Raw genomic sequence first — 14,279 nt, forward strand, 5'->3', positions numbered from 1 at the left:
ATTGTATAGAAGAGTAAGGTAAAATGAAATAAGTGAACGAATTTCATGATTAATACTTATACATACTAACATTTTGCATAATTAAGGTGTTGGAATATATTTATCGTTAACATTGGGTATAAACTTAACGAAGTAATACACTTTAATGTAATATAAAAACCAGTAGCAATAAATAAGAATGTATAAGGAGGAAATAGAATTAATAGAAAAAATATTGGATGAAAGTGAAGAAAGCCAAATATGGTCGGTTTACAGTTTATGTAATCACAATAGAATATTTGGAGATATTGAAAAGTGTAAGAATATATTATTTGAAATAAGAAATAAGGAAAAATATGAGTTAATATATTTGATATTTATTAGAAAAAATTCAAATGAGTTTGTAAATACGTTGAAGTATGAGTCTGAATTGTTGAATAATAATTTCGAGTTTAACAGTAGTAATATATATGGCATAGTTAATAAAAATAAAATAAATACAAATGAGAAGTGTCTCAATAGAGAACAATTTTATATAGAATGCGAGGATATATATAAGAACATGAATACAATTGAGCTTTTAGCAGAAAAATTATGGTATTCCTCTTATTCGAAAATATCAAATGTGATGTCAACAAAAACTAGAATAAACAAAAAAGGCAATGATAATATATCGGTAAATGGGGTTTATGATGATTTAAATAGTAATAAAAATGACTTGAAAGTTCGTGGATTTTCTAATAAGAGTGTATGTAAGACGGAACCTTATCCGATATTAATAAATAAAGAAAATGACAGTATCGAAAAAAGTGAGAATAATACAGATCCGTATCCTGTTAAATTGGATAAGTTTAGAAATGACATTAAATTAGAGAAAAATGACAATTATAACATGATTAAAGAAAATATTTCGAAAATTGAGGGAAACAAAGTAGAAGTTAGCCTATTTGAAAATGATGATGACATCATAAATAATGGATTGGATTCTAATTCGAATAATCAAGTAAAATCAGAAGTTATAAGAAAAAATGTTAGAAAAAGAACGAAAATAGATAGTGTGGATAAATCTAATGCTGTATCAGATGAGAATAAACACTTAAACAATCGATGTAATAGCAGTATTGAAAGCAACTATGATCCATCAAAAGTTCAGCCAATAGTATATAGCAAGATTAAGAAGGAAAAAATATACCAAGATACAAAAACAGGTTATTTGGTAGTTGAAGATGATGTGAATTTTGTGATTGAAAAGGACTATTCAGAAAAACCATTACATAAAAAATCAAATTCCAGTAGTGACTCAATATTAAAACATGTTAAGAACAAAAAAACGAACATAAATACAGATAGTAAGCAGCAAACACTGAACTCATTTTTTAAGATAGTAAATAAAAACAAGTAAAATTAGATAATTTTAACAATCAGAAAAAATAATGTATATTTATAATAATTTTGTTAATTAAAGCTGATTTGTACAGATTTAGCACTAAGCACACTTATAGTATACTCATAAATTAATTGCAATGATGGTGATGGTGATGGTGATTATGTTCTTGAGTGTGTAAACTGCAACCACCAAGTCTGTGTTGTATAAGGTTAATGATTGTAACGAGTATAATTCCAAGAATAAATAGAAGAAATTTTTGCTTTCTATTTTCACCACAATTAAATTCATCAAGAATCATTTCACCCAATGCGACGTAAAGCAATGCACCTGCAGAAATACATGTAAATATAACATTAACATAGGGACTGCTAATAAACCAGAATAACTGTCCTAGTATAATGCCTAGAGGAGACATAAAAATAAATGAAGTAAGCAATTGTTTAGTTACATTTGCAGATATCTCAGAATGTTTTTTGATACCAGCAGAAACGGCAATGCCCTCAACCCATTTATGAGCAATAATGACTAAAGTAATAGTAATAACAGATATATAGTTTTTCGAGATACCAACCAACATACCTTCAAATATAGAGTGAACAGATAACGCTGACACCAAAAAATAAACATTTGAAGAAGAGTTTGAACTATTATATACGCTTCTAGAGTGACGATGAGATGATGAAGAAGATGAAAATGAAGAAGACTTAATTAATGGTTTAACAATACCATTTTTATTTGATTCATTGTTTTCCAATATAATTTGATGCGCATGCGACTTTTCAATATCACAAGATTGAGATTTGATTGAATCTATTGACAAATTGTTATCATCAATTAAATTTTCGTTAGTGCCATTAATATTAAAATTCCCACCGATTGAATTATCGTTGTCATTATCTGATATCAGCAACCTACTATTTACATTTATAATACTATCTTTTGCAATCCCGACACAACCTGGATCTTTGTGATGATGATGATGGTGATCTCTTTTGTGTGGAAATGAATGATCGTGCATATGGAATTGATCAACTTCTTGTGGTGAAAATAAAGCCTTCTCAAAGAACAGTATAATAGTCAACCCTATTAGTGTTAAATAAGCGACAATTGGAACTTCAACGCCAATTAGTTTTAACTTTAAATTATTTAGTTTAACAACGGCTTCTGCCTCAGGTAGTAAATGGCATAGTGCCAATGTAAGTAGAGTTCCACCTGCAAATACATTTATGTATTGCAATAATGTTGGATTTAGGTAACCTATATATATTGGTATACATACACCAATCCCACCAACTACTATAACTATTACAAAAGATAGTATCTTACTTATTAGTAATATGTCCATCCTAAATGTTTATATATGAAAAAAGAAAATGAATTAGCTTCACTATTAAGTGTGTAGTAACAATATCCCCCTTTTTCAGTTTATGAGTGTCTGTATATCCTTCCTCTGAATATCTCTTTTTTACATATAGCTACAATTTTCCATCTGGTTAAATTTGAAGAAACATATACATATGTAAATAAAAAAAAAATATGCAAGATACCTCAAGGTAAAAATGTGTATATATATATGTATATATATATATATATATATATATTTACATATATTTATACAGACCGTTAGTTGTAAATAAATGTAAATCTAAATCAAATTCTTGTAACTATTATCTTTTTTGATGTTTACTTCCAGTTAACTCTCATAAACATACATTGAAATTTTAATATGCTCATATATACCTTTACCTTTATTTAATATGCATAATAAACATATATGGTTGATTGTGGCGCATGGCGCCATTTATTTTTTATTATTTGTTTCCGAGACAAGTTAAAGCTAAAATTTAAATATATGTTTTTCACAACAACATGAAAAGTTATTATCAAACAGAATTTGAGGTATTTGTGAAATTAGAAATAAACCGTATAGATTGACCCATGTTTCTGAGTAATTCAAGTAAAATATAGGTGCTATGCTAACAGGGAAAACACGCTAAAAGTTTAAAACATATGTAATATATGCATTTTCATACTTAAAAATAGCGTGCTGTTATTTTAAATGTTTAGGTAGAAATCAAATTAAAATTCTCTGAAATGTCAATGTTTAAAATGAATCAACCTTTTTTTATTGTTAATTTACTACTGTATTTTAAAAGAAATAAATGTTCCTCACAACTGTTTCCTTCGTACTTGTTCTCACCTGACTGTTAACACTAAACTCTAGTTCGGTAAATAATTATTCAATTTTAGAGTGTGTAATTTCTCACAATAAATGCAAGGAAAAAGCAAAATGTCATTTTTTAAATAATAACTTATATTTTCACGAAATAATATTTTTCATTCCTAAATTCAATATATAGGCTATTTATAGTTTTTTTAAGATTATGGCGGTAACTTTATAATTATTGTTTTACTCATTGGTAATGTTTGGGCGGGCAACACAAATAGATAAATTAATGAGGCCAGATAATAAAAATAAATAACAAAGAATAAAAAGTAATTGTTTAATCTTAACTACAATAATATAATAGGGGTAATAATAACATCCAGTATTAACATAAATATTAATATTATTATTAAAACAGTATTTGTATTTGCGGCTTTGAGGAAAGCATGCCGTTATATGTATTTTTTTTTGCCAGACCAATAGAAGATTAGTAACAAAATTGCGATAAACACAATCACAGACCATATGCGTTCATATATGTATGTATAAACATTCATATGAATTTATAAATGTATAAATATACATGAATATATAGTATGTAATTCATTTTTTTAAATGTATACGGATCTATATACATATGTGTAACAAATTAATATAAAATTAGTATAATACTAGAGTGGAACAATTTATAAGTAAAGCTGACTATTAAAGTAGGTATATCAGAGAAAGATTGGTAATGTAAATAATATAGGATTATAAATATATAAAAACAAATATATTATGTACATTTTACAATTGCTTTTAGCTATATACAAACTTTAAAACATTCATTTGAATAAGAATAAATAAATAAATTAATTAATTATATGAAATGCAAGTATTTTTCCCTATTTATTTGCTTAATTAGAATTAAAAAGTAAATTACTTTAAGTATTAAAAATAAACAACATTTATAACTTGAATATGTATAGATACCTAAAGAGATGAATACTTCATTAAGTTGTGGTAATAACAATAATGCATTATCGTCAAAAACATCTGATAATAATATAGATAGAAGAAAATCTGTAGTTTCATCGTTATATTCATCTTCTCCATCATATACATCAATAAATCAATCATCTATTAAATCATCAATAACATCATCAATATGTTCAATTAACACAAGAAAGAACATAATTTTAAACAGTAAAAATACATCATTGATGTCATATTTATTTGGGGAGAATGATAATCCTGAATTGTGTAGTAATCAGGAACTTCATGAGTTGTTTGATAATATAAGGCATATAGAAAAGAATGGTTTTAATTATCAACATTACAGTAATAACAATAACAGCCATAATGTAAACATTACTAACATAAATATAAGTAATAATTGCAATAATATAGCTGGAAACGGTTCTCAAATTTACTTCCAAAGAGGAAGTAGTTTGAGTAATGCGAACAATAACTCAGTCTCAAACATATATGAATCATTAAATTCAGTATTATACAATACGGAACCTATAAGTAATGATGCAAATAATAACTATTTGAGTACAAGAAGAAAACTAACTCCAACATCTATAAATTCATCTCTTTCATCAAATAATATCATTGACGATTATTATAGTGATGAATATATATGTGAAAAAAAGTGTAATTTAATAAGAAAACACCTTGAAAAGTATTTGAAACAAAATTTAAGTGGTTATGAATTGTGCAAATTAATAAGTATATATTTATCACTATTATTTCAAACACCTTTGTCAATTGTGTTATTTTACGACCAGTTAAATGATGAATTAATTGGTTCTTTCCCAACAAAAGGAACTTGGAACAATTACATTCCTAAAAACATAACAAATCGTTGGTTTGACTATAAAACAACATGCAAACATAATAATCATATTTGTGAACATAACAAATATAAATTAAGTAATAATATGGATGAAAAAAAAGAAACAGATATAGAATTTAATAATAGTGTAAATAAAAAAGATTACTTTAAAGTTGGAAACAGTAATATAAGCAAAAATAGGAGAGCAACTTTTCCACCACAAACAATTGGTAATAAAATAGGATATAAAAGTAAAATAGTAGATTTAATACAAAATTTGGATTCAATTGAAAACAATAAGTGTATACTTATGGATTATACGAATAAAAACTATTGCGAATCTGAAGAATATGATTTAATTAGATTTTCAATGTCAACTGTAAATTCTGAAGATAACAATAATAAAAGTTTTTTAAAACAAATAGTTTCACAGGGACAAAAGCAGAATTTTTATTACTTTAATTATACAACAGATATATGTGAGTACATAGTAAAAAACAACTACAATAACATTAGTAATATTACTGAAAATGATTGTATAAAAAATTGTGAAAATAAATATAAAAATATAAGAATAATAAAGGATGATAAAAATGACGGTGTTGACAATCTATTTGGTTTATATTTTTATAACAAATTGAGGGATGTTGAGCAATTACCATGTGATATAGCAGTATCAACACAGTGTAATAAATGTGTTAATATGTGTAATAAAACAACAATGCATCAAAATGATTTTGAGATAATTAGTGATAACAACAACATTATTTCAAACATAAATAGCAACTATATAGAAACAACGAATAAGGAATACAATAATCATAGTATTTTAAATAGTAGTGACATATTAAATGGAAGTTATAATTGTGATTATAAAAATATGGATTCTAAGTTGTTATCAGAAGAAGCAATTAACAATAGTACAACAAGTATTGTTGATTATCCAGTGATATTAGTGTCTCCACCGTCAGTGAATAATGATGAAAATATTAAAAAATGTTGTATATGTGAGAATAATGACAAAAGTAGAAATAGATCATCGTCAATTTTAGTAAAAGGTACTCTAACAGCAAAAATATTTAATTCCGAATTTTCAGATACTGATATAAACATTGATACTAGTGTAAATTTATATCAAAGGTACAGTAATTACAAAATACCTGTTATTACTTGTCCAATATTTGATGTAAGATCAAACAATAATAAGTTAATAGGGATAATAGTATGTTTACAACCACAAAATCCGAATATATCATTACTAAGAAATCTGATATTGGAAATCCAATCATTAATATGTCTATTTATTGAATGTAAGAAATTAAATTACACAATAACTCAACTTTATATATATAATGAACTTCACAGATGGGTATTTAAACCACTGAGTTCACAAAAAAAATATATATTAGTAGATAAATGCGAATTGTCAGTATCTGTAGATGTGATATCTAGAATATGTCATTACATTAATATGTTTACTCCAGTACAATATTATTTGGTGTACATAAATAAAACCTCGAGCGATTATGTGTGTATATATGGTCCCAAGAAATATATTGGTCTTACAATATCAAAAAATAAGAATATAATATCCAGAATACTGAAATGCCGTAAGGTAATTATAATAAACAACTTTGAAAATTGCGAATTGTTTGAAAATGAGGATAGTAAATACAAAATAGTGAACTCAGCATTTATTCCAATATATTTAAAAAACGAGAATGTGAGTATTATATTACAACTGGTAAATAGGTTAAATACAAATGGAACTTATTTAACTTGTGAAAAAGATGGGAATATTGTTGATAATATGAAAAATTGCTACTCTAACAGCCAAAGTAATAGTAACTATTTCAGTAAAAATAAAAATGAAGAATCTCTAAAAAGTGATTCCGTTTCAAGTTTAAGTGTAAATTCAAGAATAACATATTCAAATAAGTCTTCAATTAGTTCTTTGTTTAATTTTCCGCATTCAATAAACAATGCTAGCGTATTTTTAGGTTTAAATGGATCAAATAAGTGTAATACAGTTGAGAATATATATTTTAATAGTAGGGAAGGTGGGACGAAGTTTTTAGAAAATAAATACATAATAAAAAGTTTCACGATATTAGATTTAAATATATACAAAACAATATTGAGACATTTGATAAATGAATTTCAACAGGAAATATTACTGTTAAATATGTATTTGTACTATAAAACTATCAGAAATTCAAATAATAATGGTGCATATTCAGATAATCACAGATTACACAAATCAATAAAAAATAACTTTGGTATAATATCATTGGAAAATGATAGTCAAAATCAATCAGATACAAGTTCAATTCACGGTTTTGGGAATATAGTGAACTTAGACAATGATCATGCATTTTCAAATAATAATTATGATTATTATAACATTAAATGTGACCAAAACAACATAAATGATGACAGTTCTTCAGATACGATACTTAGAAAAGATAGATTTAAATATAAAAAGAAAAAATATAATAAAACTTGTAAATATTATGACAATGATTATGATGAATATGATATTTCCAGTAACAATGATGATCATAGTGTAAATATTTATGTAGATAACAAGAATAATAATAAAAAACAGAGCGATATAAAAAGTTTGGACAGTTATAAAAAGCCAAAATTAAATAACAGTGTGAGCAGCATAAGCAATACAAGTAATAATAACAATAATACAACAGATGAATCTATGAATGCAAGTGTAAATGTTTGTAATGTGAACATTAATTTGAGTGAAAAAACTTTAATAATAAATCATCTAAGGAAGGAAATAGAAAAATATTCAGCATTTGATAAATGTATCTTAGACAAAAAACTAAGCATGTATAGAGAGTTAGAATTTCCATTATGGATACACAATTGGAATGTACACAAAAGATTTTTATTAGATTTATTTTTGTATATGGGATTTACTCAAAAATGGAACTGGAATGAAAATAACTTAACATTACTTTTTGATATAATACACGATTCTTATAATAAAGACGTTCCTTACCATAACATATTTCATGCATTGCAAGTTGTGCAAGTATGTTATATAATATTGAGAAAATTCGGTGTAATGTTGGTTTTGAATGATATACAAAAATTTACATTAATATTTGCAGCGTTATGCCATGATATAGATCACCCTGGAGTGAATAACCTGTTTTTAAAAGAATGTAGTTCAAAACTAGCCGTCAAATATAACGACAATTCAATATTGGAAAATCACCACTGCAACTATGTCTTCAAACTATTGGATTACAATATAGAAAATACTGATATAAGAAATAGCTTTACTAAAGAAGAGAATGTTGAATTTAGGAGATTGTTTATTAAGTCAATATTGTCTACAGATATGAGTAACCACAGTAAACTGCTGAATATACTTCAGGAATATGTAACAAAAAATACATGTGATAATATAAATAGTAACATTAACATTAATGATAATAATTATTGTGACACTAATTACAACAGTGATTTATTTGAAAATGATAAATTGGATTTAAATATACTTGGTGAGAATATAGATGACAATTCAATAATATCAATCATAGACAAAGAATTATTGATTGAATCGCTTCTTCATGCTTCAGATATTTCTAATCCAATAATACCATTTGAAACATCAAAAAAATGGGCTTCTTTGATACAGGAAGAATTTAAACTTCAAGCGGAATTGGAAAAACAGTATTACATACCAATCACACCATTTATGGACGTGAATGATGAGTTGGGTAAAATAGAAGCTCAAATAGGTTTTTTAGAATATGCGGTTATTCCACAATGGAAATTGTTATCTAGAATAATACCTATGGGAAACGTTTTTTTGAGACAGGCTGAGGTAAACAGGGAGATATGGTTTGAAAAGAGGAAGAATTATGATAAGAGTAATGCAACTTTATTTAACTTTACGCTTGAAAGTCTTAAGAAAAATACAATATCTGGAAACGATGTGTTGAACGACAAAATTAAAACTATAAGCATTGACATTAAGAATAAAATTGAGTGTTTTAGATGCAGAAAATACAAATTATATAATAACAATATTACTTGCGAGAACTATAATATTAGTAATAGTACAAGAGGAGGTATATACAGCAATTTAAATAGAAAAAAATTATTGCTCGTATTAATACCAGAGTTGGAATATGAGGAATATATAAATGTGACATAAGTGATTACTGACATTAATATATTCCAGACTGCCATATAGTGTTATAAATTATCTGTTTATTTTCATTATGATTTTTAGTAAAGCTGACAACATTGGTTATTTTTCTTAGCTGTTCTATAAAATTGATATGATGCTGCACTTAAATCAGAACTTTTTTGCATTAATGTATCTAAGTTCTCTCCACGATGAAGTAAATCTTCGATATTTTTAAGCATAACATCCCTAACCTCGTCTAGGTCTTTTTGAACTTTGAATATTTTATCGTTGTTCATAGGATCTTGGTACTTTTTAAATATTTCCTCGCATTCCGGAATATGTTCATTATTGTCTCTATTTGTATTGTTTAAATAAATTTTTAATTTATTCCCATTCGTATTACCGTCTATGTTGTTTAAAAACGCCTTTAAATATTCATTTAGTAGTGAAAATGCACATCTAACAGGGTAATCTAAACTAGTAATGCAACACAATCCTATTCCATTTGTGGATATATATATATGGCAATTTCCTATATCTTGTGGAAATTTGACAGTTACCCTGTTTCCTTCTTGTACTCTTGAGCACAGAAGTCTGCTGTGAAATGCTATATGTTCTTGTATTGTTTTTCTTTGAAAAAAATTATAGTCTAAAAGGTTATAGTTACTTGTCAACAATAAAGGATGTTCGCCATCCCATTTATACAGTAAAACGCTAAGTAACTTCATTTTTTGTTTTGAATATATACATATACTACTTGCTTGTGTGTATTGTTTATAATTACCGAATAATTAAAGTTTAATAACAAACCTGATCTCGCTACTAATTTGTTCAGTGTCTTCGCCTACCAATACAAATAAATCTATTTAGAAAAAAGATAAGGCTATATTATATAATGTATAATTGATTTCTATTTTATTTAAAATAAACGTCAAACTTTGAAACCGTGTTTTCGCCTGTTCTAAATTGGAGTTGCTTTAAATCTGAATCAGTAGTCCCCTTCTGCTCTCAAATTAAAGTCCTTGCTCAGTCAAAATAAAGCGTATGTCTATATATTTTAATTTAAAAACCGTACAAACATTTAAGCAAGAAAAATTAAAAACAACTTTAGACCATGCTTGTGTTTTCCACCCACTTTTAGCTTTAAATGAAAACTAAATACAATTAAAACAAGCACGGCATGGGCGCCTAAAAGAAGCGCCAAAGGCATAATACGGACATGCACTACATAATAACTAATAATAGATATATTAGACAATAATTGTAATTTAATAATAAATAAAAAGGTATCGATAAGGTAACTTAAATAATAAAATGTATAAATTAATAAATAGATTAATAAAATGCATTGAGGCAATAAATAGATAGAGTTCAAACAACAATTAAATTAACAGTCTGTATTAAAATAAACAAGTTACTATTTATATTTGCACATATTTTTTCCCTCAGACGCATAAACAGTTCATTTGACAATAATTATTGGCAATAATAATAAATATTAACTGAAATAAAAGTATTCAACAAGAATCAATTATTTAATTGTAATAAAAAGGAAAAATTAAGAACAACACAGAGCGATAAACTTGGACGAGCTGGAAGAATTCGCGTGTAAATAGATAAACGAGTAAATAAGATAGATTTAATACAGAAAATAATATAAGTTAAAAATCTCGGATATAAACACTCCTTAATACGTTTATATAGATAAAAAAATAGAGGTTAAAAGGGGAATATTGCGTGAAAGGCAGAATAGTTGCTTTATTTCTTTTTAAATTAAATTTGACGGTTTATGTTGTTTAAGTTATTCCTTTTGGATTTAGTTGTAAATAATTTTTATTGAAAATGAAATATTAATATAAAATATAACAAAGAAGCAATAAAAACCATTAAAGGAATGTTACATGCACAAACTGTTTGAAAGAAGAGTAAGTAAATAAATAATAGTTATTTATTTACTGTGATGATATGCAGAATAGAAGGGTCAAATAATGGCAGTTGTGTATCTAAAGGTATAACGGTTTCAAATATAATAGAAAAAGATAAGGGGTATACAGGAAACTCCATATCATTAGTAAGAGAAAAGAAGAATAGCAAAACGCTAACAAACTCTGGCATGCTTGGCAGTAATATGGAAAGACAATTATCCAATAATGACGGAAATAAATGTAAGTTAATAGGCAATCATTTTTCAGACGATAGAAAGCAGGACAACAAGGGCGTTTTGCTGAATAGAATGAACAATTACGATGTTAATGTGAGTATAAACAATTATACTAATAATGCAAGTAACATAAACGGTAACGGTAAAAAACAATTATATTCTAATCTTGTAAATGATATTAAGTCATTGAGCATCTCAAATAACGATAGCAACTACGTTAAATCACATTTTAACAATGAAACTAGGAATAGCAGTTACCTAAACAATAATCAAATAGAAATGAGGAGAAAATATTACATAAAGGTCACACCACTAAACACAAAGTACATTGCGGTTGTAAGGACAATAACCAACAATACTCCATTACTCCTTTGTTTTGAGCACGGAAAGGATCGTCATCCAAGAGAGGTAATCAACCTGAAGAACAGCAACGTTTACAAGGGAGTGACTGAGAAAGGGCCATGCATATGCATAAGACCAAAAAATGAGTCAAAATACAGGACTATAGAAATAGTTACTGATGTAATTTCTGTCTCTCCAAATAACTGCAGAAAAGCAAAATTAAATATGATGAATAATGTTGAGGAGGAAACGGGGAGTTGTAGGAACAACGAAGACAATAGCGGTGCATCAATGTTGCAGTTATCAAATTCTACATCCTCTTCCTCAACGTCGGCATCATGCAGTTCCAGTATACAGAGCACTAAAATATCCTCAAATTCTGTAAACATGTACGAGGTTGAATGCCATTCTGACTTTGAACTGTGGTGCAATTTTTTCGCAAGTATTGGAATAACGCTATGCAACTTTAGAAGTTTATTCCACACCATCAAGTTAATAGGCGAGGGTAGCTTTGCAAAGGTGTATAGAGGCAAGAACATAATAACAGGTGAGGATATTGTCTTAAAGGCAGTTGACAAAAAAAAAGTAAAGGAATCTAACGTCTACACAGAGATAGAGGTGTTAAGAAGAGTTCACCATCCTCACATTGTTAAGTTTATAGCCTCCTTTGAGGAAGAGGATCACGTGTGTTTGGTACTCGAGTTCTTGGGTGGTGGCGAACTGTTTGAGTGGATAGCACAAAAAGGTGCATACACTGAGGAACAGGCGAAAATAGCAATGAAGAAGGTGTTGCTTGCGCTGCAATGGCTTCACATCAACAATGTTGTTCACAGGGACCTTAAAACTGAGAATTTAATATTGGAACACAGAAATTGTCCGGAGTCACTTAAAATTATTGATTTTGGCTTGGCTGCATCACTCGGTTCATCTGCAATGAAGATGAGATGTGGTTCACCTGGTTATGTTGCGCCTGAAATACTAGAGGACAAGATATACACTACAAAGGTAGACGTATTTTCAATAGGCGTTGTTTTATACACACTACTTGGAGGTTCGCCACCATTTCCAGGAAGTAATATGAAGGAAATACTAAAGAAAAATATACAGGGAAACGTGCAGTTTACAAGTTCAAGATGGAAGAACATATCTTCAAGTGTAAAAGACTTAATTAAGTGGATGATGGCCAAAGATCCGGAGTCAAGGTGTTCCGCTGCTCAGGCAATATACCACCCTTGGTTTGAGAATATACCGGTTAATCCCGCTGTTTCCAGATACAACTCTCAAATACTAAGCAGTCAAGATCACAATTCGTGCAAAAACCCTGTTAATGGAGTCGTTGTTCAAGGAAAGAGTGCAAATAACGACTCAACATCTATTGTCCCGGCTCAAGGTCGTTTTTCATACAATTTCAGAAACGGTGAACTGAGTAGAAATGATATAATCAATAACCTAAATAGCGATCAAAGCGACAACAATTTCGCTCAAAAGTGTACCAGTATTGTTAATTCAAGCGATTTGTGCAGTTTTAATGCAGGTAAAAACTGCGATAAAAAACAGTCTAACACGACCATACTGGGCAATAATGACTCCCTGAACAAAAGAATACAAAACAGCATAAATATTAACGGTAACGGCACTAATAATGTTAAAAAACCCTCAGTAACAGTATCGTCACTAGATCATACGGATTCCTCCCATTTATCCTCTTCTATAAATTCAATTAAAGTCTCGCCTAGGAGCAATGTAAGCGGAAAGAACCACTCGAATAGGCGAATATCTTCTTTGTTGAGAGGAAACAGGAATAACAGCAGCAATTTGAACGACAAGCACATGAATGAGGAAACTAGTAGTTGCAAATCAACTAAAAATAGCACGAATGTCAAGAAATCTATTTCAATTAATAACTATGCAGATAAAAAAGGCAATGAAGAAGCATTTATGCTAAACAACAGACAAAATCTCCGGTCAATTTGCTACGGTGTTATTGAGGATGACAATATTATATTTGAAAGACCTGTTATAGGCAATATAATAACAAGCAGTAACCACATAAGTGCCGGGTCAAACAAATCCACAAATAACAACTACAAGAACAAGGTAAACAGAAGCAGTTCAATTAAGGCAGTTATTCAAAATGTTTTTAGTAGATTCTCAGGTCAAAATTCTTCCGTAAGTATCGGAAGAAAGTATGACATTAATTAAGATGTATTCACTGACTCTTAAAAATAAAATAACCAAGTAAATTTGGGAAATATATAT

At 28.0% G+C, this 14,279-nt stretch overlaps 5 protein-coding genes across 5 annotated transcripts; 3 read left to right on the forward strand and 2 right to left on the reverse strand.

Annotated features, from left to right (window-relative positions):
• Positions 1-178: 178 nt before the first annotated feature.
• FG386_003093 (uncharacterized protein) lies at positions 179-1,381 on the forward strand (the record flags this gene model as incomplete). Its single annotated transcript, XM_067342321.1, has 1 exon — positions 179-1,381. One exon carries the CDS (start codon positions 179-181, stop codon positions 1,379-1,381), a length of 1,203 nt encoding a protein of 400 aa, XP_067197870.1.
• Positions 1,382-1,493: 112 nt separating this feature from the next.
• FG386_003095 (zinc ZIP transporter protein) lies at positions 1,494-2,711 on the reverse strand (the record flags this gene model as incomplete). Its single annotated transcript, XM_067342323.1, has 1 exon — positions 1,494-2,711. The coding sequence occupies one exon, from the start codon at positions 2,709-2,711 to the stop codon at positions 1,494-1,496; it is 1,218 nt and encodes a 405-aa protein (XP_067197872.1).
• Positions 2,712-4,516: 1,805 nt separating this feature from the next.
• FG386_003096 (uncharacterized protein) lies at positions 4,517-9,541 on the forward strand (the record flags this gene model as incomplete). The annotated part of the gene is made up of 1 exon (XM_067342324.1): positions 4,517-9,541. One exon carries the CDS (start codon positions 4,517-4,519, stop codon positions 9,539-9,541), a length of 5,025 nt encoding a protein of 1,674 aa, XP_067197873.1.
• A 74-nt stretch (positions 9,542-9,615) lies between these two features.
• Positions 9,616-10,245, reverse strand: FG386_003097 (uncharacterized protein; the record flags this gene model as incomplete). Its single annotated transcript, XM_067342325.1, has 1 exon — positions 9,616-10,245. The coding sequence occupies one exon, from the start codon at positions 10,243-10,245 to the stop codon at positions 9,616-9,618; it is 630 nt and encodes a 209-aa protein (XP_067197874.1).
• A 1,232-nt stretch (positions 10,246-11,477) lies between these two features.
• FG386_003098 (Ser/Thr protein kinase) lies at positions 11,478-14,222 on the forward strand (the record flags this gene model as incomplete). The annotated part of the gene is made up of 1 exon (XM_067342326.1): positions 11,478-14,222. One exon carries the CDS (start codon positions 11,478-11,480, stop codon positions 14,220-14,222), a length of 2,745 nt encoding a protein of 914 aa, XP_067197875.1.
• Between the last annotated feature and the right edge of the window lie 57 nt (positions 14,223-14,279).

Source organism: Cryptosporidium ryanae (assembly GCF_009792415.1).
Source record: "Cryptosporidium ryanae isolate 45019 chromosome Unknown contig_63, whole genome shotgun sequence".
In the NCBI taxonomy this organism is placed as follows: domain Eukaryota; phylum Apicomplexa; class Conoidasida; order Eucoccidiorida; family Cryptosporidiidae; genus Cryptosporidium; species Cryptosporidium ryanae.